This window comes from Typopeltis vanoorti, chromosome 5, assembly GCF_054136105.1.
Source record: "Typopeltis vanoorti isolate ZY-2024b chromosome 5, IOZ_Tvanoo_1.0, whole genome shotgun sequence".
Taxonomy (NCBI): Eukaryota; Metazoa; Arthropoda; class Arachnida; order Uropygi; family Thelyphonidae; genus Typopeltis; species Typopeltis vanoorti.
In genome coordinates, this window is record NC_143553.1 from 94,234,404 (window position 1) to 94,259,644 (window position 25,241).

Sequence of the window (25,241 nt, forward strand, 5' to 3'; positions counted from 1 at the left end):
TTTTGTATGTATTTTTTAATCTTGTTTTTGCTTAAAGCTAACTAATTATCTAAGATAAATATAGTCATCCAAAGTTATCAATGGGGTTATAATTTTAATTCATTTTGATCTTAATTTGTAAGGATAAGGGTACTTTCTTATCCTGAGCTTCTTCCTTATTCTTTTCTAACAAACAATGCCATATGCAAAGCATAAACATTTTAGATTTCTTCCACTGAATGTTAGTTTCATAGTTTCCCCATGATGCATTCTAAGGACTTTTCCAAATTGGTATTAGTATTATTTCCAAGCTTCTGTGTAGACTGAAAACTCATTTTAGGAGGTCGAACACTCGCAGACCACAACTATCATATCTTACCTTGAATTCATTCAGTATTGGAGCATTCACTCCTCATTCCAGCAGTGCATTCCACTTCACTACCTTCCAAACAAAAAAATATTCTTTTCACTTCCTTACTCACATGACCTTTGTACAGTTTCCAGTTGCATATAATTGGATTCTATTGACCTGGATTTTTCCTTATGCAGTGGCACTCTTCTGGGATTGTTCCTGTTGCCAGACTTCTGTTGAACACCTCAATCAAGGGTACTGACAGCTCTTTTGCACATTCCTATTATTAATAAACAGGTGATATCCCATCCAGTCCCCCACAGCCTTATTAACATCACGGCTACTTAATATTCTAAAGACTTTCCATTCTTGGAACTTCAAGACCTACTTTCCTCCTTCCTATTCCTTTTCAACACTACTCTTAACCCTCCCCCTTTCCCTACATGAAATTATTATTATTATTGTATGAACATCTCCTTGGAGTCCGAAGACTCGTTGCGGGAGACCCAAAGTATCCACGTAATCTATTATACCTCTCCTTGAACCCATTAATTGACAAAGTACTTGCAACTGACTCTTGCAACCTATTCCATTCATTCGCAACTCTCCAAGCAAAAGTATCTAGTCCTCACACCCTTACTGACCACACCTTTATTCAACTTCCAGATGTCCCCCTCCCCTGTTCTGGCCCCCAGTAGCTAAGTGCTGAAACATTTTCCCTGCATGAATTCTATAAAACCCTTTAAGCAACTTAAATGTTCTGTCATATCCCCTCTTTTCTCCTATCAACCAACTTCTGCAATCCACACACCTTCAATCTATCCTCATAGGGAACATTCCACAGACCACTCACCATCTTGGTTGCTCACCTCTGAATCTTCTCTACTGCTTCCTCATCCCCAAGAAACCCAGGAGAACAGATCCGAGCACAGTAATCCAGATGTGGATGTATCAAGGCTTTATAAAGAGGAATGACAACTTCCTTATCTCTACTTGTTAATGTGTTCTTCAATAGCCAAGTAATCATATGGGTTACCTGCAATATATCCTCTTAACTTTAACTCTCTATCTGTCACCACTTAAATCCCTAGCTTCATCTATTTTGGAGTACAGTTCTGTCAATTATTGTGGTACACAGCTTGTAATGTATTTATCCCAAAATGCATAACTTTACATTTCTCCACTTTAAACTGATACCCATTATCTTTTGCCCATATTGACAGTCTATTTAAATCACCCTGCAAGCTCTCCACATCACCTTGATTAACTATTACTCTACCTAATTTCTCTCATCAGCAAACAACTGAATATTTCCTTTCAGGTTATTTCCTGTATATCATTTATGTACAAATTAAACAGGTAATTAAAACAAACACACGTATAAACCACAGTGAAAATTATTTAATTGTAAATATTTCATCCTAAGTATCTTAGGACATCATCAGTACAGTATTTAAACAAAAATTAGGAATAACATACAGTTAGGGCGCATGATTACAATAGAATCTCATGAAAACGTGCATAACGCGCTAAAGTAGTACAAAAAAAAAAAAAAAAAAAACGTTAATTATTTAACACAGTTTTGTATGATAATTTCCCATACTTTAGGAATAGTAAGAACGTCGTTGCGGTTTAGGTTTGGTCTGTGTAGTAGGGCTTCAGAACTTTCTTTGTATAAACGTTCATGTTTAAATAAAGATCTATGTAAAAGTTTAGCCTTTTCCCAATGGATCCTATGGTTTGGATTTTCAATTCCGTGTTGAGAGAGGCCAGATTTCTGCGGTTTAAGAAGGCGAATGTGGTCTTGATGTTCCAAGATGCGTTTCTGAACAGACCTACCTGTCTGTCCAAAGTAAGATAATTTGCATGAGCATGGAATCTCATAAACACCAGGTAACATCAAGGGTGAGAATTTGTCCTTAGGAAAAGGTAATAAATTGTAAATTTGGTTGATAGGTTTGTAAGTAGTGGCAAAATTGTATTTCTTCATAATTTTAGAAAGACGTTCTGAGATGCCTTTAACATAAGGTATGGGAATCCTATGCACTTCTTCCTGTCTGGTTTGATGTATGCAAAAGTGACTGATGATTTTTTGAGTTGTTTTGGGATTATATCCATTTAGGATGGCTGTATTTTTGATAACTTCTAATTCCTGGTTTAAAGATTCTTCAGAGGAGCAGAATTTGTGTGCTCTGGAAACTAGTGATTTAATAATGCCAGATTTCTGAGATGGATGATGAGCAGAAGAATTGTGAATGTAGCAACCTGAGAATGTAGGCTTGCAAAAGACGGAAGTGGCGATGGAACCGTCTTCTTTTCTTTTGATGTGTAAATCCAAAAAAGAGATACCCTGTGGCGATTCTTTTTCTAACGTAAAGTTGATGCGATGATGAAGAAGGTTAATTTTATCTAGAAACAGTTGTAATTCAGGTTCGGGATGATTCCATACTGCAAATACGTCATCGACATATCTTAGCCAAATTTTTGGTTTGGGTTCAAAAGTGAATATTTTTTCCTCAAGGTGTTCTAGAAACAAATTTGCTAGGTTTGGTGATAAAGGAGATCCCATTGCTGTTCCTTCCTCTTGCTTGTAAATTTGACCTTTCCAGGTGAAGTAACCTGATGCAATAACAAACTTGAACAATTCAACTATATCAGACGGAAATTTTTGCGTTAGTAATTCTGGAAAGGTCAAATTTACAAGCAAGAGGAAGGTTTTTGCCTTGATTCTGTCCCCCCCCCAAATATACTACTTCTTGATATCTATTCAGCAGCCACCCTCTTATCTACATAACCAGTGTCATATCCATCCTCATTTGTTCTAATTTGCATAACGGAGTTCCATGTAGTACTAATGAAATACTCAGATACACTAATGAAATACTTGTTGAAAATTTCTGCTATATCTTCAGCAGATGCGACTCGTGTTCCATCACTAGCAACAAAATTTAGTCCTCCATATTCCACCTTTTTTCTACTAGACATAATTGTAGAATTCTCTTGGTTTTGCATGCCCTTTTACATACCAATTTCTCCTTCCTCACTGCACTTGTCACTTCTAGTCTTTGCCTTATATTCCTCATGATACTTGGGGAGGGGTAACCTTTTCATTATGGGATACATTGTGGTTGGTCAGTGAATTTAGCACTCATGTAAAATTAGTGATTTTTGTCTGTTTTATTGTGAGTTTTCCCTTAGAAAATTAGTGTTTTATAGTATATTAGTGTATATTTTAGTGTTTATAATGTTTTATAACATTTTTATTAAGATATTTCAATAATAAGTATAAGTTTAAAATGGCACCAAAAATGCACAAGAAACATAATGCTAAGAAGAGCAGCACAGTGGAGAACAAGAAGGCTAACTCACCAACGATATTATTGGAGATATGGAGGAGGTTATCGAAAATGAATTAACCTCAAAATAGCAAAATTAAAGGAGATCATCAGAGAGATGATGCGTGAATTACAGAAAGTCGAGAGGCATTTAAATTAATATAGGTAGGAAAAGAAAATTAAGCAGCAAAATAAGAAACAACAAGGTGTGGAAACAGGTAAGTCAGGAAATAACTGAAATGAGGTAATTGATGTTGTTTGTAAAAAGAAAGATGTTACTTGGTATGGTGACGCTATAATAAAACATGCCATTGATGAGCGAATTATAACTTTAAGTTTTCTCAGAGCTAAAATTAAGAATATAAAGGAAGCAATTCAAAAACAGAAAAGAAAACTAAACAAGATTGTAATTGTAGTAGGTATTAACAACTTAACTAGCAATAATTTCAGTGTGAGAGAGGACATGAAGGGGGTGTTGGAAGAGGCAAGAGAAAGTAAAAATCGTCAGTATATTACCTCAATAAGATAAAAATGAATTAAGAAGAAGAAGAAAGGCTATGATGGCAAAAAATTCAATGCATAGGCTGTGTAGAAGGAATGGATGCGAGTTTTTGGATGTGTGGAGTGAGTTTGAGGGAAGATTTTATTTGTATAAGAGGGATGGCCTACACCAGAATGTATTTGGTATCAGGAATCTTGAAAAACTAATAACTGGTATGAGACCTAACACAGAGTGTCAGGGAAACTAAATTATAAACGGAAGAATGATGAGAATGCGAGTGTAAGAGCAACAATGTTATATAACTCTGTTAATGATGGGAATGGACTTTATCATGGAAATAATAACGAGGAGAGAATGATTTCGACTTTGTGTTCGTCTGGTTCAGACCCATCGAATGTGTACAAAGATGTCTACATGTATAAGGAATCAAGAGAAGAATAGAGATCTGCAAGTATCTTATTATGTCTATACACGAATGCTAGGAGTATCAGAAACAAAGGAGTAAGTTTGTTGCCTTCGTCAACATGTTGGGACCTCAGATTGTAGGCATTTAGTGAGACCTGGCTATCAGAATCAGACATAATAACTGGTATTGAGTGTAAATGGTATAGTATTTTTAGGAGGGAAAGGGGGGGCATGGTGCTGATGATATCAGATGACTTTAATCCGGTTAAAGTTGAGACCTATGATAGTAGTACTACTGCTAACAATATTTCATGTGGCAGTGAGTTAGAAGCCATCTGATGTGAGGTGGAATCTAACAAGATTAATTACATAGTGGGGTATTGTTACAGACCTGATGGATTGGTTGCTAGTGATGAAGAAGTGCATCACCAACTAGAAAAGATGAGTGCAAAAAGAGTAATCATAATGGGAGACCTTAATTATACAAATATTGATTGAATAGCAGTAAAAATCTCATGAGAAGAATGAAAATGAATTCATTGAGCTGTTCCAAGACAACTTCCTCAAGCAGCATGTGACAGAAGGAACTGAAGGTCAAAGAGTGCTACATATGATTATAGTGTCAGTTAAAGATGTAACTATTTTGACTCCAGTTGGTGAGGTGATCATGCGGTACTCGTTTGAGGAGTGCCTAAGTTTATGAATGCATTTTTGGAAATTATGGAGACAACTACCGTGTTTGAATAAAAACTTTCGTTTAATATTACTAAAATTTTACAATTCGACGTTTCGACCTTTATGTCAAGGTCATCTTCTGGAGCGTACAAATATACACAATAAACAAGCTATACTACAATCATACTGGTTCGTTAAAGATACTGACTAACCGCTACCACAATTGTTGGCCTGACCTCGGGTGAAAAAAAAAAAAAAAAATTAATTATACATCAACGCTAGAGTCCTGTTATTTGTGTTGTCTACTATATACATATATTAACATCATTCCAGCCAGTTAGAGTGGAAAGGTTTCTAATACTTGCGGATTGGCTAGAGTCCTGACTAATGTTGAATCTTTCATGTTAGGTTGGCTGAATGTGTGCCATCCAGATCCTTGGAATTTTCATACCATCTTTATTGTTGATATTTGGGTGGTTTATCAGGATTTCGCAGGATTCTTTAAATTTTCTTTCGTACCATGTTTTTGTGCGGTGTAAGGAGCAGGTGCTTTTCCAGTTGATTTGGTGTAAGGTGTTAAGTGCATGGTCTGAGAGGCCTGCTTCACCATAATGGTTATATTTAATGTGTTCTTTCTTGCGTATAGGGATTGTCCGTCCTGTTTCACCAATGTATGGTAAGTTACAGGTGCAGCGGATGCAATAGACTCCAGGATGTGCTAATGGGAGGAGAGGATCCTTAGAGGAGCTGAATATGGTTTTAAGTTTAGTGGGTGGTTTAAAGGTGGCATTGAGGTTATAATGTTGTAGGATTCTGTTGATTTTTTCTGATAACTCTAGCGTTGATGTATAATTAATTTTTTTTTTTTTTTTTTTTTTTTTTCACCAGAGGTCAGGCCAACAATTGTGGTAGCGGTTAGTCAGTATCTTTAACGAACCAGTATGATTGTAGTATAGCTTGTTTCTTGTGTATATTTGTACGCTCCAGAAGATGACCTTGACATAAAGGTCGAAACGTCGAATTGTAAAATTTTAGTAATATTAAACTAAAGTTTTTATTCAAACACGGTAGTTGTCTCCATAATTTCCAAAAATGCATTCGGATCACCGTGCAAGTCCTAAAAGTAAGTTTATGAATGTTCCATTCAGAAAATTTTACGTGCTGAACTGCAAAGCAGGAAATTATGACCAACTGAGAAGTATACTGAGTTCAGTGGAATGGGATCAGTTGCTGGATGGGAAGAATTTCGACATTGCATGGGAAGCATTTAAACAATACTTAAATGATCCCATATCAGAATGTGTCCCAAAGAGCTCAAAGAATAAATAGGGTAGGAGTCAAATGGATGTGTAATCTTGTTAAGCAAGAGATTCGTAAGAAATAAATGATATGAAAGGAATACCATGTGCATAAGGATGATATCCATTATGAAAATGATAAGCAGTGGGCTGGAATAATCGCAACTGTTGTATGGAAAGCAAAGTCTGAATATGAAAAGAAACTGGCTGTACATGCTAAAGACAACCCACAAGAATTCTGTCGCTATGTTGCAAGTAAAAGAAAGAATAAATATGAAAGAATAACTCTTCTAAATACAGATGGCATGAGGATAACAGGTGCAGAAGAGGTTGTTCAACCAACGAGTGCCCATTTGTTAAAACTATGAACCTAGTGTATGCAAAATTGAGCTCACTGCTACCTCTTCAGTAAATGAAGAAACTTGGGTATATGAGGACATGGTGTTGCACAAACTGAATAAGAATTCAGCAATAGGAACTGATGGGATAATAACACAGGTGCTAAAAGAGTGTTTAGCTGAACTGACTATTCCTTTGACCAGGCTGTTTAATATGAGAATCAGAACAGGAAAGATTCCACAGGAATGGAAAGAAGAATGTATGGTAATCCCATTGCACAAGGGGTTGCAAAGACCAGTCTATCCAACTATCAGCTAATCAGTATCTCAAGAGTGGTGGTGAAGATTTTGGAAAAATTGATTAGGACTTGCATTCAGAAATGGGTTGACAATGAATCACTACTTTGCAATGAACAGCATGCATTTACCGAGGGAAGGTCATGTTTTAGCAACTTGCTCACCAATAATGCTACAATTTTACTAGACAAGGGGAATGATACACCTTGATACTTTTGGATTTTGCTAAGACTTTTGACAGAATACAACATGGTAGACTCTTGCATAAATTGTAGAATATGGGTTTGGATCATAGAATATTGTTGAGTGGATAAGAGGATGGCTGACTGACAGATATCAAAAAGTGGTGTGCAGTGAATGCGAGCCTGCAAGATTTAAGGTAACCAGCGGTGTATCACAAGGATTAGTGTTTGGCCCACTGTTATTCAATCTGTACATTAATGATATTAGGAAGGAAATGATATTAAAGGCGACATACAGTTGTTTGCTGATGATGATGCAAAGATAGATAGGGTAATCGGGAATGCTGCTGATATGCAATACTTGCAGAATGATTTGAATAGGCTGAAATTGTGGGCATAGGAAAACTAATGTGAGTTCAATGTCAGTAAATATGAAGTCATTCACTTTGGTGTGATTAGATATCCAATTTCATATTATATTGGTGGGATTATGCTAGAAGAAACTGCTGATGCTAGAGATCTTGGAGTGTTAGTAGATAGGAAGTTGAAGTTCAGGAGCCATGTAGCAAAGATTGCAAATATAAGTCAAAAGATAATTGCAATGCTGAAACGAATGTTCATTTTGCCTCTTTACAAGGGCTTGATAAGACCTCACTTGGACTATTGTGTGCATCTGGTCTACTGGTTTCTGTGATTCTGATATAGTGGAGAGAGAGAGAGAGAGAGATGATATTGGGATTGTGGAATACTGATTATATAGAAAGACAGATTGAGAATTTGTAGACTGCAGACACTAGCAAACAGGAGAAAGATGGATGATATGCAGGATGAAAAACCCCAGTTTCCAGGAGAAAAAACCCTGCTACCTCTGTATGAGATAAGCTAACTCACTTTCAATTGAAAAAATCCATATGAAGATTTTTCTCGTGATGAGAATCAAACTTTGGCCTTTTCCAATCGAAGCGTGCAACTTACTGTTGTTCAGTTGCTCTACAGAGGAACTTAGTTGAAGTGTAGGTATCCTGCAGGATGATTTAAATAAATTGATATTGTGGACAAAGGATAATGATTATGAATTTAATCTTGCAGAATGTAAAGTTATTTAGTTCAGTTGAAAAGGTTACATGCTTTGTATCCCTTGATGATACAGGAAATTGATGAGGTTAGGGACCTGAAGGTAAATTAATTTTATTTCTCCCAAAATATAATTTTCAGAATTTCTGGAGTGTTCAAGCAATCAAAAAAAAAATAATAAAAATAAATAAATAAATAAAATAATATATAATAAATTCATGACATTTTTGAGGTAAAATATTATGTAATTGTGATTATGTTGGGAATCTTTGTGATTCAAATCTTATTTTGATTGATCAGTACTGGAATTTATCCATATGAAGTGAAATTTTTTTCTTAGGAATGCTGAAAGATCACAGAGATGCCAGCTAGATTTATGTGTTGTCATCTTCAGAGCAGCTGATCCTGCAACTGGACAAGTAGGAATCTTGATTAAACATAGCAAAAGACAAGTGCGAGGCTTTGTAGGTTGCCATGCCATGTTAGAGCCTGGTATTTATATACTTGTCTGTCTTGCATTTAATCACTGGCATACTAGTAAGTTTCATGTTGCAATTTTTTCCTTTTATTTTTAAAATTTTCCAGTTCAAGCATCTGAGGTCTAGAAATTTTTTACTTTGTGTTGTAACCAGCCTTACACAAAATCACCAACCTGGAGGACCAGGGTGTCTTAGTCCAGCCCCTACCTTTCAACCTGTCCAGCTAGGGAGGCCCTACCAGTAGCTTAGCTACCGCTAATATTGCTCTTGAGGTCACTGGTGCATGTAAGCCTCATTACTGTGTCAAGGCAGAGATGCCATTAAGGAGGAGACACTATTTAGGGTAGAAAGATATCAGCTACCAAAAGAGATGGATGGATATAGACTGAAGTGTGTGTGTGGGGTGGGGGGAAGACCAGTGAAGTCGTAACAGGTAAATGCCTAATCTGTGAAGAGATCAAGATGATTTTTAAAATTATTATGACTAAAATTGTTTGTTTTTAGTTCACTTTATTTTTATCTAAATATTTTTTTTGAATCTTCATTAATTTTTTTTTTTTGGGGGGGGGGGGGGAGGATTAGCTGGAGAAGCTTATTGCTCATAATTATAACTAGTAATAGTGAAAAGTCAGCAGGAAGGCAAGGCCATGCAGGGCAGTATATTGCAGGTAGAAGACAACCAAACAAACATATAGTTGGTTGCTGGAGACAGTATGTATCACAAATTAGCTCAATAAATGTAGGTCTAGTAATTACTGTGGGGGACATAAATTGGAAGGAAGTAAGGACATCTGAAAAAATGATATAAAATTTATGCATGACTAAAAGATAAGACCTGAAATAGCACTAATGGAAAGGATTTGAGAGTTCTAGACCAAGTGCATCAAAGGATCATAACCATGGTAACCACATTGCTTCCTATTGGGAAGAATGATCAGTATAGTCTTGACCTGAGAGGTAGCTAAACATGCAGAATTTTTAATTAAAAAAAAAAGGACATGCATGGTACTATAGCCATTCTGATTATGACTAACTTATTAGACAGCTTGAAGCACTGCTGTGGCATGAGATAATACAAATAATGGATGTTACTGTGCATGAGAAATGATCAAAAGTTGTTGAGGGAAGCAGTGAGGAGTCCTCAGTAGAGGATGAAACCAGTATGGGTAATGACCCCTGCCACATCCAGAAGGAAGTGTGTTTTGCATTTTGGAATATTAAGAGAATTGATGTGAGTAGTCTCTGTATACAAGTAGCCTACTCCGTAAGATACTTCACGCACATACTTTACATATATTTGGGTATAGGATTGAAATAAGAATATAATTTCTTGTCTGGTATAATTTACTTATCAATGAGGGAGTTTAAACCAAAATATGATAGGTATTGCGTGAATATGGACCTCTGCAATATGTCTTTGGACTCCATAGAGGTTCCCAGTCATAATAATAATATTGGAAGCTGCAGAAATTGTGCAGAACTCCAATCATCTGAATGTAAACTATGAGTGTAACCTATCAGATTTTCTCAGCTATGATCTTTTGCATGAATAAGACCATCTGATCATGTTTAATAATTATAGCATGCATAGAGCAGTTTTGAAGAACTATAATTCTTTCTTGTAGTAATAACATTACAAATATAGTAGTGTGCATAGTACTGGATTTGTAATATTTATATCTAAAAATGTGAACCATGTACTGAAGACACAGGAGGTTGGCATTATGTTTATTAGTGGTATTATCATTGCTTCTGTAATAGTACTCTGGAAGCAGCAATTTATAACACTCAATTTTAAGATATTTAAATATTTTGACTTGAACAATTTATTCAAGGAATAAATTGTCAAAATCAGATGAATGACATGTTGTATGGTAGTGTTGGTAGAATTTCCTGTTTTTCTTCCTCTTTTACTACCCCATTCTTTCGTTTTGGTCCTGCTGAGACGAAATTTGACCTTAAGCAGTGTACAAAATAACTATATTCCAAATTCAGTCAAAAACATTAAAATGCTGTGACAAGGATCTGTTTAAGTGTCATGCTATTTACTGTCAAATATAACTCAGTAACAGAATAGCTTCCTCCTACCATAATCAGTGTCCACAATTGAATGACTGCTGTCTTATTTTTTTTATTCTTGCAATATGAAGGTCATAGAAAGTTGCAACAAACTATTGACCTTCTGTGTGCACTTTTGTTACAAACACAGTCTTCATCCCAACTTCGAATTAAAATTAATTGTTTATAGATTATTTGTAAGAGAGGTATAGTTCTTTGAGATTCATTTTTAATAAACAATTAACATTTATCTCACATTATGCCAACTATGGGATAAATGCTGGAGAGCAGCAATATCCTTTGTACCCTGACTTCCACTCTGTAGGAGTTCAACTCAAAGTTCTTTGCCCTTTCTCTGTTGAGTACCTCTTCATTTGAGACTTGAATATGGGTCTCAGGTCCATGCCTTTTCACAAAAATATTCTTAAATGTTTTAATCCCATTTGCTATCAACAACAGAACTGCAATGCCTATTCCTAGTCTTTATGTTGAAACAAATGAACCAGACAGCTACTGTCATTTAAAGTCAGCCACTGTATTTGAAATACACAGTTAAAATAAAATCTATACTAACCATGACATGCAGTCTGACATCCATAACTTTAACCACATATTTCCATATGTGGTTAAAGTTATTTGTATTTTTTTTTTTTTTTTTTGTATAACACTCATTGGAAGTTTTTTCACTTGGTTATACTATAAATTAAAGATACCAAGAAATTATATACTTAGTTTAATCCTTTATCCAAGTGTAAGCAAACAAAGTTTGCACTGAAGTATTTTCAGGACGGAGGCAACTCATGTATAGAAGCTAATGACTTCACATCGCTTGCCTTAGTATCCCATAATGCAAAGCACATATCCTTAAGGATATGTATAATGCTATGCATTATGGGAAGGGTCACTACCCATATTGGTGACCTTTATTGAGGTGAAAAAGTAAAGGGTTGCTCATCATAGGCCTAGAGTAGTTAGTATAGGGGTGCAAGAGAGCCTGATAGTATTAGGAGACAGACAGATAGATAGCATGAGAGATAGAGAAAAGGCCTCAGCTCTTTTATATCATCATATAGCCAAAGGCTATCAATTTTCCTTTTACACCAATCTCATATAGATGAACAACCAAAAGACCAATTGAAACTAAAGTGCAACAATTACTAATACCCAGGTGGTTAGTCCCATCTGGATTAACCACCTTGAATTGGCCTTCTCTGTCTGGGATTGCTCTCCAGTCATCCCTGCAATTGACTATAAGACCACATTGAATTAAGAGGATGGAACTATTTAAAAAACCTCTCATAGCAAGAATGAACAGAATTTTATTTCCCCCCCCCCCGGTGAATATTGCATAATGTGGGTGGTCTATACCATCTAGTGATAAATTTGATATCTCCTAGAATGCTTCTTTCTAAATACAAAAATCGTCTGACTGAACAATAAAATTTCCACAGTACAATATTATAAAGCATTTAGATTTCATATTGCTGGTTTTCAAATCCATGTTTCTTTCTAACCTTCCATAAATGGTATTTTAATTCATTAATTATTAAAATTAAAATTCTCTTCCCATTGCTGACAGGTGGTGGGTATTGTAAAAAAATAACCTGTTTCACTGTAAGTAATGGAATGCCCAACACATTACGTAATCTATTCCAAATATGCAGGGCAAGAGGACAGCTGTAGAATGCACATTCTACTGTTTCCAGTCGGTAGCAGATGCCACAGAGATTGGATCTCTGATGTTAAAATACTACATTTCATGGTATTGACTGGAAGGTGGCCATATGTAATTCTCCAAGCAAAATCCCTCCTGTTAGGGTATCCTTGGAACTTCATCGAGTTATGAAACAAAATATTGTTGTCAGTACCCAACTGTGGAACTTTGCGGTGAAAGAGATTAAAGATTTCTTTATACCAAATTTTACTTTTTTTAATGGAAAGAATGTCAATTCCAAAGTATTTTAGCAGTCTTGTTCTTTGAGTGCCATCTCCCATCGGAGGTCAGCGACCACCTTGGCAAATTTTGAGCGATTCTCAGCTATTCTGAGCAGTCTCTCAGAGTTCATACCAGTCCACTGTCTGATATCTGCCAGCCAAGATTTTCTTCGTCTTCCTTGTCCTCTTCTTTCATTTATCGTCCCTTTTATAATCAATTGAAGTATCTTATATTTTTCATTACGAAGTAGATGACCAAGATATGCAGTTTTCCTTCTTTTTATGGTATCTAAAAGTTCACGTGATTTCCCCATTTGTTCCAGTACTTGCTGATTGGACGTTTTTGCTGTCCATGGGATTTTTAACATTCGTCTGTATAACCACATCTTCAAGTCTTTTTATTGATGTTGTCTTCAAGGTCCAAGTTTCTGCACCGTACAGCAGTACAGAGCATACATAGCATTTAACCATGAGTGCTCTAAGTTTAAACTGCGGTTACACAGTGTTGATTTCATCAAGAGAAAATTTTTTCTTGCCATTTGAATTCTAACTTTTATTTCCATTTCTGGATTGCAATCTTCATTTAACCAGCATCCGAGATATTTAAACTTTGCCACTCTTTCTATTTGTTTCCTATTTAAAGAAAGTGCTAAATTAAGAATTGGTTTCTTACTTATGACCATGAATTTAGTTTTGGTGATATTTATTTTTAATCCCATTTTTTCACTCTCTGTATTTATTAGTTCCAAAAGATTTTGAAGATCCTGAATATTGTCAGCCGAAGAGCTGTATCATCAGCATATCGGATGTTACTGATGATTTCACCATTTACACTAATCCCTTCCTTCCTTCCTTCCAAGACTTTTTGAAATATGGCTTCTGAGTAGATGTTAAAAAGAAGAGGTGACAGCACACATCCTTGCCTTACTCCTTGTTTGATGTTAATGGGATCTGTAATAATGTCATCAACTTGAACAGATGCCTTTTGGTTCCAATATAAGTTTTGAATGATCATGATGTCTTTACCATCTAATCCAATTCTCTTTAATAGTGTAATCATTTTAGCATGTTGGACTTTGTCAAATGCTTTCTCGAAGTCGATGAAGCAAATGAATATTACCTTGTTTTGGTGAATACATTTTTGAAATAAGATCTGAGAACAGAAAAGGGCCTCTCTTGTTCCCAAGCCGTTTCTAAAGCCGAATTGGGTATCACTGATGGTGTCTTCACATTTTCTGTATATTCTTTTTTGAATTATTTTCAGAAACATTTTGAGAACGTGACTCATTAGGCTGATCATTCTATAGTCATTACAAGTTTTCGCATTTACTTTTTTAGGTAGCATGATGAAGGTCAACTGTAACCAGTCTTGAGGGATTATGCCTGTATCGTAGATCTTATTAAATAGCTTTACTAATATGTTAATGTTGTCACCTTCTAATAACTTTACTATTTCTGCTGGTATTCTATCTGGTCCTAGGGCTTTACCATTTTTAGCTGAGTTTAATGCACATTCTACCTCTGATTTTAGAATGCATGACCTTCCATATGTTCATAAGTATTTTCTGGGTTCTGTCTGTTATCAGTAAAGAGTTCTTCTATATATTTCACCCATTCTTGTATTTTGTCATCCTTTTTGGATATAATTTCTCCCTTTTTGTTTTGAAGGATACAGAAGTCTCTTTCATCTTTTTGTGTAGATTAAAATTGTCATGTTTTTCCTGTAGAATTTCTATTTCTTTACATTTTTCATTCATCCAGATTTCTTTTGCTTTTTTGATCTTGTGTTTAATAATTTTCTGAATCTCTGTATATTTTGTCGGATTATGATTTTTATATGATCTGCGTTGATCCATAAGAGAAAGAATTTCATCAGTCATCCAATCTTTCTTTTTTACTGCTCTGTTAGGACATAAGGTATTGGTACATTTCTCTATGAAGACAGATTTCAATTTGTCCCACGATTCATCAACCCTCATGATGTCATCATTCTTGATAAGTGCTTGCTCTTGATTCAGATTTAGACTCAATTTGCTTCTTATCTCTGTGTTTTTTAATTTTCCCAAATCAAACCTTTTTTGTTGATGTTTCTTAAGCATAGCTTTCAGTCTAAGTTGTAACTCTGCCACCAGTAGGTTATGATCAGAAGCAATATCTGCACTAGGATAGGTTTTTGTACTCTTTATAGAACTTCAATATCGTTGATTAATTAGTAAGTAATCAATTTGGTTTCTGACTATATTCCCATTATTATCCTGTGGTGATCGCCAAGTATACAATCTTCGAGGTGGTAGCTTAAACCATGTGTTTGTAATTATTAGCTCCTCTTCCTGGCAGAATTGAAAAAGACGGTCACCTCTCTCATTTCTTGTGCCCAGACCATGTTCGCCAACTACATCTCCAACTTCTACCTTTCCCAGCTTTAGCATTGAAATCACCCATGACTATGTTAATATCATGCTTTTTTGTGTTTTTCATTAGTTCTTTTAATTGATCATAAAATTCTTCAATCTCGGTATCACTCTTGTCAGCAGTAGGGGCATAGACTTGTATAAGATTAACATCTAGTGGTTGTCCTTTCAGTTTTAATAACATCATCCTATCTGAGTAAGGGATGAAGCTCAACAGTGACTTATTGATATCTTTGTTTATTATTATTCCAACTCCGTTTTGATGGTTGTTTTCATAACTTCCAGAGTGATACATTGTCATGTCATTGACTTGAGTTTTGCCTGATCCTGGCCACCTAACTTCACTCATTCCTAAAATTCCAATTTCAAGTCTTTTCATTTCTTGGATAGCATTTCTTAGCTTACCTGCTTCATACAAGGTTCTGACATTCCAGGTTCCTAGTTTTACTGAGCGCACCATGTTGAGCCTGGGGATTCTTCGCACCCCTGTCCCATTTAAGGGACGCTGGTAACTCGGGGCCATTTGTGTAGATTTGCTCGCCATGGTGGTTAGTCTGGAGAGAGAATAGAGCAGTAGTTTCTCCATTTGCTTTCTGCTCTGCAGTATTACAGATGTACACAATAAACTGTATTGCCATCTGCAATTTTCTAATCACAAGCTTTACCGTTATCATGAGACTTCAACCTTGTGTCAGTACTGACAAAGCTGCTTCCCTTTGTCAGAGGATTGAATCCTTTATTTTTCCTTGTAACCTTTAGCAGTCTAATATAATATAATCATTAACTCCAAACAGGGGAAGATGAAAACAAAAGTAGTCCTGGAGAAGGTCTGCACACGTGTGATTAGTCTGAAATATTTTATGGATTTTAGAAGCTGTATTGCTTAAAAATAGCAGAATTTTAAGACTGGAAGTCGAAATGCTCCATGCTTCTTCGACCTTTATTCAGGTCTCATCAGCTGGAGGTGATACTAAGGTTGAAGTAATGCTGAAGTCATATTTTCATTCTATTCCTGAAAGTGCATCCTTATCTCTCAGCTATCATTAACTCCAGTGGCCACAATATAATCACCAAAGAAACAAGTTAACTTCTCTCCTCTCCTTTTGTTCCTAACTTCTGGCATTCATATCATGCATCTTTTATGGCCTGTGTGGCACAAATCATCAGTCTGTAATTCAACATTCACTTCCCCTTCCTGAGTCTTGTGAGTTATCCTTCCCTTCATCTGGCACCCACATTATACCTCAGTCATTCCATTGACTGTGTCCCATATTTCAGAATCACTGACTTTAGTTGCGCACCCATTCTTATAGTTCAGCCCTAAAAGCTTAGTTTTCCTGAGTCATCCATTTGTTTTCTAACCACTATCTTCTCCAGGCACTTAATCCCATCTCCATTCATATCCACATTTTAGGTAGTAGATAATTATTATTTTATTTGTTTTTTACGGCATCTCCATGGAGTCCTACTCTGGTATCTGTCCATCAGCCATCCTCCTTATCCATACTAATATCCTCATATCCATTCCCATTTGCTCCAGTTTTTGTAATAGATGAATTTCATCACCCAATATGAGACGATGACCTCACTTATTGGAGACCTGAAGTGGTTTGAAAAAAGTTCTGTGTTTGGTTTCTAGAGCAGGGTTTCTATGTAAAAAAATTAATTAAAAATACAAAAAATATATATATATACAATTGATAAAAATAGAAAAATATATCCTTAGGCTACCCAGAGTACAAAATGTACTATAGGTTTGCAAATTACTTCTCAATGGTGGGAGCAACATAAAAAAAAAATAATAATAATAAAATATTAAAAAAAAGTGCAAGTGCAGGCTATCTTTCATGTATACACCTCCAAATCAAAAAATTAGAATAATCAAAGAAAATGTGTTAAATGATTTGCAATTCTAATTTATTGCATAGAAAATAATTATTACCAAATATGAATTAGCATAATCCCCATACTTTGTAGATTATATAACTATGTAAACACATAAAAATGTCTGTTATTTGAAAACATTGACAAATTAGAATAATTTTTAATGTAGTTCAAAATATTAGACTAATGTGAAAATAAATGTCCAAAAATTGCTGTCAAAGGGAAACATGATAAGCACTTTATTACACCCCTCTAAGCTTTTATCACTGTTCGTAAATGGATGGGCATATTATTTACTAGCAGTTCACAGTCTTTTTTATCAAAACATATCCATATGGTCTGCAGACTAGAAACAAATTCATTTTTGTCTCTTGAAACAACTTCTTGAAGACATTTCCCCACAAATTCTCTGTGGGGTTTAAATCTGGTAAGTTTGCCAGCAAAGGAATTACATCGATGTGCCTTTCTTTGAGCCGTCTAGTAGTAGTCTTGGAAGTGTGACAAGAAGCTAAATCTTGCTGAAAAAAGGATCACCATCAAATAAATCTTCTGATGCCAGTAACATAAGGTGCTCAAGAATCTTTGGAATCGACTCTTTCGTACACAATACACAGCCTACCTGGACATATAAGTCCATATCATGACAGAGATTGCAAACTTCACCGAATGTTTCATGCAATTTTTATCAAATGCTTTTGCTTAAGATGCCAAACACATATCTCTTGATGACCATAGGACACACAAAACATACTTTCATCACTAAAAGTACCTTTTCCCAGTCCTCTTGACTCTCCCCCCCCAACAGTCTTTGCTTACACCATCGCACTCTAGTTGTCTTTTGCTTGGAAGTCATAAGTGGCTTCATCTTAGGCGCACGTGATTTAAAACCCAATTTATGAAGTCGTCTCAACATCGTAGATTTAGACACATTCACACCTAGTTCTTTCCATCTCCTGTGAAAATACCTTAAACTTTGGAAGCAGTTTTTCTTCACGATATTCTTCAATCTCCTCTCATCTCTTGATGTAGTTATTACTTTTTGACTGCTACTGCAGTGATTATTTTGAAAACTCCAGTTATCAGAATACTGTCTCAATAATCTACTCACGCTTGCTTGAGAACATTTCAATTCCTTAGCTATAAACTGTTGAGTTTGGCCTTCTTTGTGTAGAGACATTATACGAAACTTCTTAGCTTCTGATATGTAACTCGTTCAACTCATGTTTAGCAAATGATTAACTGAAATCCACACACAAACAATTCCTCACATTAGTCAGTCCCACAGCTACTGAAATATATGCTATTTCTAAGCTCCCCTCAAAACCAATCAGAAAAAAATTTATTTTTAAATTTTTTCTAATTTTGTGAATGTTTTCAAATAAGTTTTCTTGTCATTTATATTGCATTTTTATGTGTTTACATGGTTATATAATCTACAAAGTACATAGATTTAGATTATGCTAATTCATATTTGATAATAATTATTTTATGTGCAATAAATTAGAATTGCAAATTATTCAACACATGTTTTTCTAACAAATTATTCAACACAACAAAATATCCAACATTCACTACCATTGTTTGATTATTCTAATTTTTTTGATCAGAGATGTAAATCCCTGCTCATCAAAATGGCTTCATACACCAACATGGTTATGATTCCTATTTCTTTCATCACAGTAAAATCTTGTTTAGAAATGATTAAATTTCTTCTTACATTATGTACAATATATAGTCTACAAAAATAACAAAATATCCAACATTCACTACCATTATTATAACACATCAGGACTGGCAGACCATGCTTTGGACACCCCTTCACACAGGATTAGATGGAAGAAAACTAATGTGCTATTTAGAAGTCATTACAGATTCGAAAGATTATATTTTTTAAGTCAGCCATGGCTATGAAGAATTTTCCTAACCTGAACAAATATGATCACATTAATTTGCCAAAAATTTGGGAAACTGTTATCTTAAGAGCAACTTCAATGAGAGGCACCAAATTAGGACTTGAGATCTTTTGTCCATTACAATTTGTATTGCTTCACTTACTCACTGTTGCGTATACATGCTGTGTTGTGCTCTGAAGAAACTGATTTGAAATTCAGCAAAATATAAGCAAGTTAATAAACATATTTTTTATGAAATGATTTATTTGGTATTATTAATACTGTTAAAAATAAGTTATGAATAACCTTCAATACCTAAGCTTATCTGTTAGACTTATCTGAAATGTTTAGGCAAATTGGTTGGGAATGTAAAAGGAAGGTGATCCTGATGGAGACTTTAATTATAGGAATATAGAATGAAAGAAGAAAGGAGGTAGCGTATGGAAACAAGGAGAGTGAGCTTGTTGAATTTCTGAGGGATCAATATCTTAAGCAGCATATGACTGAAGCAACTAGAGGCTTTCTTCTTCTTCTTCTTTTCAGCCATTTTCTGTCCACTGCTGAACGAAGGCCTTCTCTAGTTCTTTCTACCTTTCTCTGTTCTTGGCAATGGTTGACCAATATTCCCCAATGAACTTTGACAATTCATCACTCCACCTTCTTTTAGGACGTCCTTGGCCTCGTTTCCCTTCTTTGGGAATCCAGTTCGTTAGTATGGTGATCCATCGCTCATCTTCTCTTCTGGATAGAAGTTCCGCCCATTTCCATTTTAGTCGTTTGTGGTGAAGAATGATGTCAGTGGTGCGAGTCTGGCTTCTCATCCAGGTATTTTGCTTCTTATCTTTTAATATGATGCCTAGCATCAACCTCTCCATTTTTCTTTGAGTTGTTGTTAATTTATTTGCCAGTGCTTTTGTTAGCGACCAAGTTTCACAACCATATGAGATGACTGGAAGTATACACTGGTTAAATGTCTTCCTTTTTAAACAGAGTGGGACATCATTGTTTTGAAAAATGCTTTTCAATTTTCTGAATGCACTCCAGGCAAGTCGAACTCTCCTATTTATTTCCTTTTGGAGTCTGCAGTTTAGATCAATGAGATGACCTAAGTATGTATATGAAGAGACTCTTTCCAAAAAATTGTTTTCTATTATTATGTTTTTTGGTGTTACAAAATGATTAAACATGATTTTAGTTTTTTTCTCTGTTTATCTTTAGACCAACTTTTCTGCTTTCATGATATAGGTCTTTTGTCATTAATTTAAGGTCTTCTGGAGTGTTTGCAAAAATTATGATATCATCTGCATATCTTAGGTGTGTTAAGTTTCTGTTATTAATTTTTATACCAAGGTTTGTCCAGTTTATATTATTAAATATTTCTTGAAGGACTGCTATAAAGATTTTGGGTGATAGAGTCTCCTTGTCGGACACCTTTTTCAATTGATATTTTATTGCTACTTGTGTGAAGTTAGATTGTTGCTGTTGCAGTGAGGTATATTCCTGGAGGAGGTCCATATATTCTCCAGGAACTCCCTGATTCTGGAGTGCATTGATTATTGCATTATATTTTTTCTTAATCAATGAAGGCTAAACAGAGAGGCAATTGGTTTTCTTCTGCTTTTTCTATTATTTGTTTTACTGCATGAATATGATCAATTGTATTAAAGCCTTTACGGAATCCTGCTTGTTCTACTGGTTGATTTGAGTCTAGAAGAGGTATTAACCTGTTTGTTATTACTTTTGTGAGAATTTTGTACAGATTAGAGAGAATACTAATTGGTCTATAGTTCTTTAATGTTACTTTAATAGGTATACTTGTTTGGAAAACAGTGATACAAGAAAAAATTATTGGCAAAAAGGAGATATATGTTGAATTATAGGATGGGTGATTATGGAATGCTATGTAGTCAACTAGCATCAATACATGAGCTGTGCAGAAAAGATGTTGACAGTGCATGGAAATTCATAAAGCAGTATCTGACACAAGCAGTGTATAACTGCATACCAAAGGTTAAGTGAGTAAATAGAGTAAGAGTGAAATGGATGAACAGTAAAATCAAGCAAGCTGTGTTGGAAAAGAAAATGCTATGGAAGTGGTACAAGACAGTTGGTGGCGATCAAATGCATTATTATTATTATTATTATTATTATTATTATTATTATTATTATTATTATTTTTGACACCTCCAGGGAGTCCAAAGACTCATCGAGGGAGAGTGTGCCGACAGCATCGAACGATTGGCCCCCTTCCAACTACTAACCGCGCTCAAACTTACTTAACTGAGCCATTAGTAGCAGAGGCTCTACCAATCGACCAACCTTCGCATTGGAAGTGAAAGAATCAGAGGTATATTAGATGTTGACTGGGTTAAATATTAATAAGGCTGTGGGAGTGGGTGGCATATCACCACATATTCTTAAGGAATGTGAACAATATTAGCTAGGTCCTTGACTTGGTTACTTAATGAAAGTCTTGTGGTGAGTAAGCTTCCTAAGGAGTAGAAAGATGGCAAAATAGTACCACTCCACAAGCTTGGTTCTAAGACATAAGTATCCAGTTATAGACCACTCTGTATTAACTGCAGTTGTAGCCAAGGTGTTGAAGAGATTTGTTAGGAATAGAATACAGGATTGGGTTGATGGACATAGCATTCTTTATGATAGTCAGCATGGATTTGAAAAGGGTAGGTCTTATTTTAGCAATTTACTTACATTTTATGATAAGGTAATGAGTGTGTTAGATAAAGGAAAGTCACACACAGTGATATTCTTGGACTTTGCAGAGGCATTTGATAGATTACCACATAAGTTGGTAAAAGCTGTTGGTTGTAGTTTTAATATTAATAAGTGCAAGGTGTTGCATATTGGAATGCAAAAATGTAAGGCTGTGTACTTTATTGATGGTGCTGCACTGCAGGAAGCGGATAACATTTGAGATTTGGGAATGATGGCTAACAGTAGACTGAAATTTAGAGTACATGCTATAAGTGTGGCAGAGATTCCACATCATAGGCCACTATCAGAAGTACTCTAACATGTAGAGATAATGGCACTGTATAAAGCACTGGTCAGACCACACTTGGACTAATTTGGTTATCCGGTTTTCATTATGATATGGAAATGGAGAGGGTCCAGAGACAAGTGACTACAACAATATCAAAACTCTGGAATGTTGGTTATGGAGAGAGAGAGAGAGAGAGGTTGAAGAAATATGGATTTCAGTGTTTGGTGGATACAAGATAAAGAAGTGATATAATAGATGCATTTGAGTGGATTTTATTGGATATAATCCAGATGGGATTATAAAAAGAGTGGAAGGGAAGAGAGAGAGTGGAAAGGAAGATAATCCAACCCTGGAAGTTATGTAAGAGTGTGTTGAAGAGGGGTGTGAGGAGTAGATTTTTTACATGGAGTATTGTGAGTGAATGGAGCTCATTATTGGAGTATGTTGTTAATGTAGGGAGTGTTAAGGATTTTAAGATTCGGTATGATAAATCTGTTGTCAGATGAATGAACCTCCCATGATGAATATACCAACTCCATTGAGGATATAATAATAATATATCTGTATGGACACCACTGTTCACATAGAATGATGTGCTTCCAAGTGCAGTTATTCATAGTTCCTACCATATGCTGCATAATGTTTTGAGAAGCACTGCAAATTTCTTCTTTCCAATCCACCATCCTGGAAAAGGTTTTGAGATATTTTAGAAGTAACAGACAAAATTGGAGCATAGTTTTCTGAAATCAGAATTTTGTTGTTGAACAAATCATTCCCTAAGCATCTGCAACACATCATGCAACATTTGTGTTACTCTTTTTCTTATGGGAGATGAGGATTTTCTTTACTACAAAAAATAAACCTTTCTGAAATTGTTGCAAGGTAGCTTGTACATTCAACACTGAAGAAAACTACTATGTGGAATTAATGAAATAAAGAGCCAAAGGCTTCAACTCTTTGATTTCTATCTTAGAATTTTCTTATTCGGCTTTGAAATAATGTGGGATTAAATATCCCCTTAATTTAAATAATACTATGTGGAATGTTTGAAGAATTTCTTATGCATATCTCCTTTATCTACAATTAATTATACACATCAGTCACAAACTCAGATGTTTGTGACTGATGTGTATAATAGTGATGAAGGTACAGATCTTTCCATAGGTATGCAGGCTTGACTTTGATATTCCCAGTTCTGCAGTCTGTCATCATCATCAAATTCGTAACATATGCTCTTGGTGGATGTACAGAATCTTATAATAGTACAGTAAACTCTCTCGATTTAAGACCCCAATTCAATGGACTTCCGATTTAACGGACATAATTTGACAATAAATGCAGATGGTGAAATAATTGATTAAAAAATAATTAATAATGTTTAATCGGAAGCGATCAGTAGTGTTTATAAATTGCGTCTTTGGATACATTCACATATATTCATGATATTTCGTGCATACTCATAATAGTTGAAGTTGGCCAAACATAAGAATTTAGCAGAAAGGATTTACAAGTGGTTCATTCAACAGCAGTCTAGTGGCGTTGTTCGTTGTTTTGAACTAAGGTCAGCTACTGAAAAACTGGCACAACGCATTGGCATACAGTTCCAGGCGAGTGATGGGTGGCTTTGGCGCTTTCGCAAATGCTATGGCATTACGAACAGGCAAACGGGTGGTGAAGCACTGAGCACCGATATTGAACAAGTTGAGCCCTTCAGAAAATACATCAATGAAGTCATTGAATCTGAGGGTCTTATTTTGTCTCAAGTTTACAGTGCAGATGAGACTGGCCTGTCCTATCGTGCTGTTCCTGAAAACACCCTCGCGAACAAACATGAGATTAACATGCCTGGCCGCAAATTAAACAAAGAGTGCATTTCAGCCCTACTTTGTGCTAATGCTGATGGCACACATTGCCTCAAGCTGATGGTAAGTTGGAAGAGCATGCAAGCCTTGCGCTTTGAAGAATGTTATGAACCAGTTGCCTTCATCTATTCCAGCTCAAGGAATGCCTGGTTTACAAGTGACATTTTTTCTGACTGGTTTTTCAATCACTTCATACCTGGAGTGCAAAACTACCAAGAAGAGGTCCTGAAAATCTCTCCTGAAGATGTAAAAGCTGTTTTACTTCTTGATAATTCATCATCCCATCCTAATGCTGAAAAGTTGGTTAGTAGGAATGGAGGAATAAAATGTATCTTCCTTCCTCCAAACACCACTTCTGTAATACAGCCTATAGACCAAGGAGTCATTATTGCATGCAAGAGATTATATAAGAAGAAGTTTCTTGAAGAGGTTATAGTTGTCTCCGAGAACAAAAACGATCCCAAAAAAAAGATAAAAGAGGAGCCAGGACACTTCAAAATTTACACGCATACAACATAAATTTCAAAGTAATTACCCCATACATCAAGAATCTTTTTATCCTCAGTTTTCATGTCTCCTTTATTATCTCTAATTTCTTTTACAATACTCTTTCCTCTATATTTGAACTTTTTCACTGACCTCCAGAATATTTTATCACCTTCATGATATTTATTTACAGTATTCTTACCAGAGTCTTCCCAGTGACTTTTGTTTATCTAATTTTACACAATGCTTTGCTTTCTTACATTTTTCTCTATGTTCCCTAAGAGCATAAGGTGACTTACTTGCCAGGAACTTTCGATATGCTTTCTTCTTTTCCTTGACTGCCTCTTTAACTTCCTGAATCCCCCATGAAGTTCTGAGTTTTCTGTCCTTGCAGATTACCTCACCACATGCCTCTCTTGCTGAATCACTCAGTTTTCTTTAGGGTTTTCCACTGAATCTCTAAGGTTTAGTTCTTGTTTCCAAACTCTCTCAGTGTTTCTTGAATAATGTTTGGGTAATTGAGTGTGTAGTTCACATCTGATAGCTGTTCAACTTTGATTTGTTTCAAAACTTTCTTAAACACCCTTTTTTCAAAATCAGTTCAATTTTATCCTACTCAATACTAAATTGGGATCACTTCCTATTTCAAATCCTATGCATACACTTGTGTCCTAAACCAGCGGGAAAACATCACTGTTGACAATAACGTAATCACTGAGACTTTTCTTATTTCTTTCATCTTCTTTCCATGTGAATTTGTGCACATTTTTATATTGGAAAATGGTGTTAGTAA

At 35.4% G+C, this 25,241-nt stretch overlaps 1 protein-coding gene across 1 annotated transcript in view; it reads left to right on the plus strand.

Annotated features, from left to right (window-relative positions):
- Positions 1-25,241, plus strand: part of LOC150106660 (calpain-15-like) — a 406,958-nt gene that overhangs the window by 284,521 nt on the left and 97,196 nt on the right. The window contains exon 10 of the mRNA XM_090393252.1: positions 8,778-8,974. Coding sequence (XP_090249378.1) covers positions 8,778-8,974 — 197 coding nt within the window. The remainder of the gene's footprint in view (positions 1-8,777; positions 8,975-25,241) is intronic.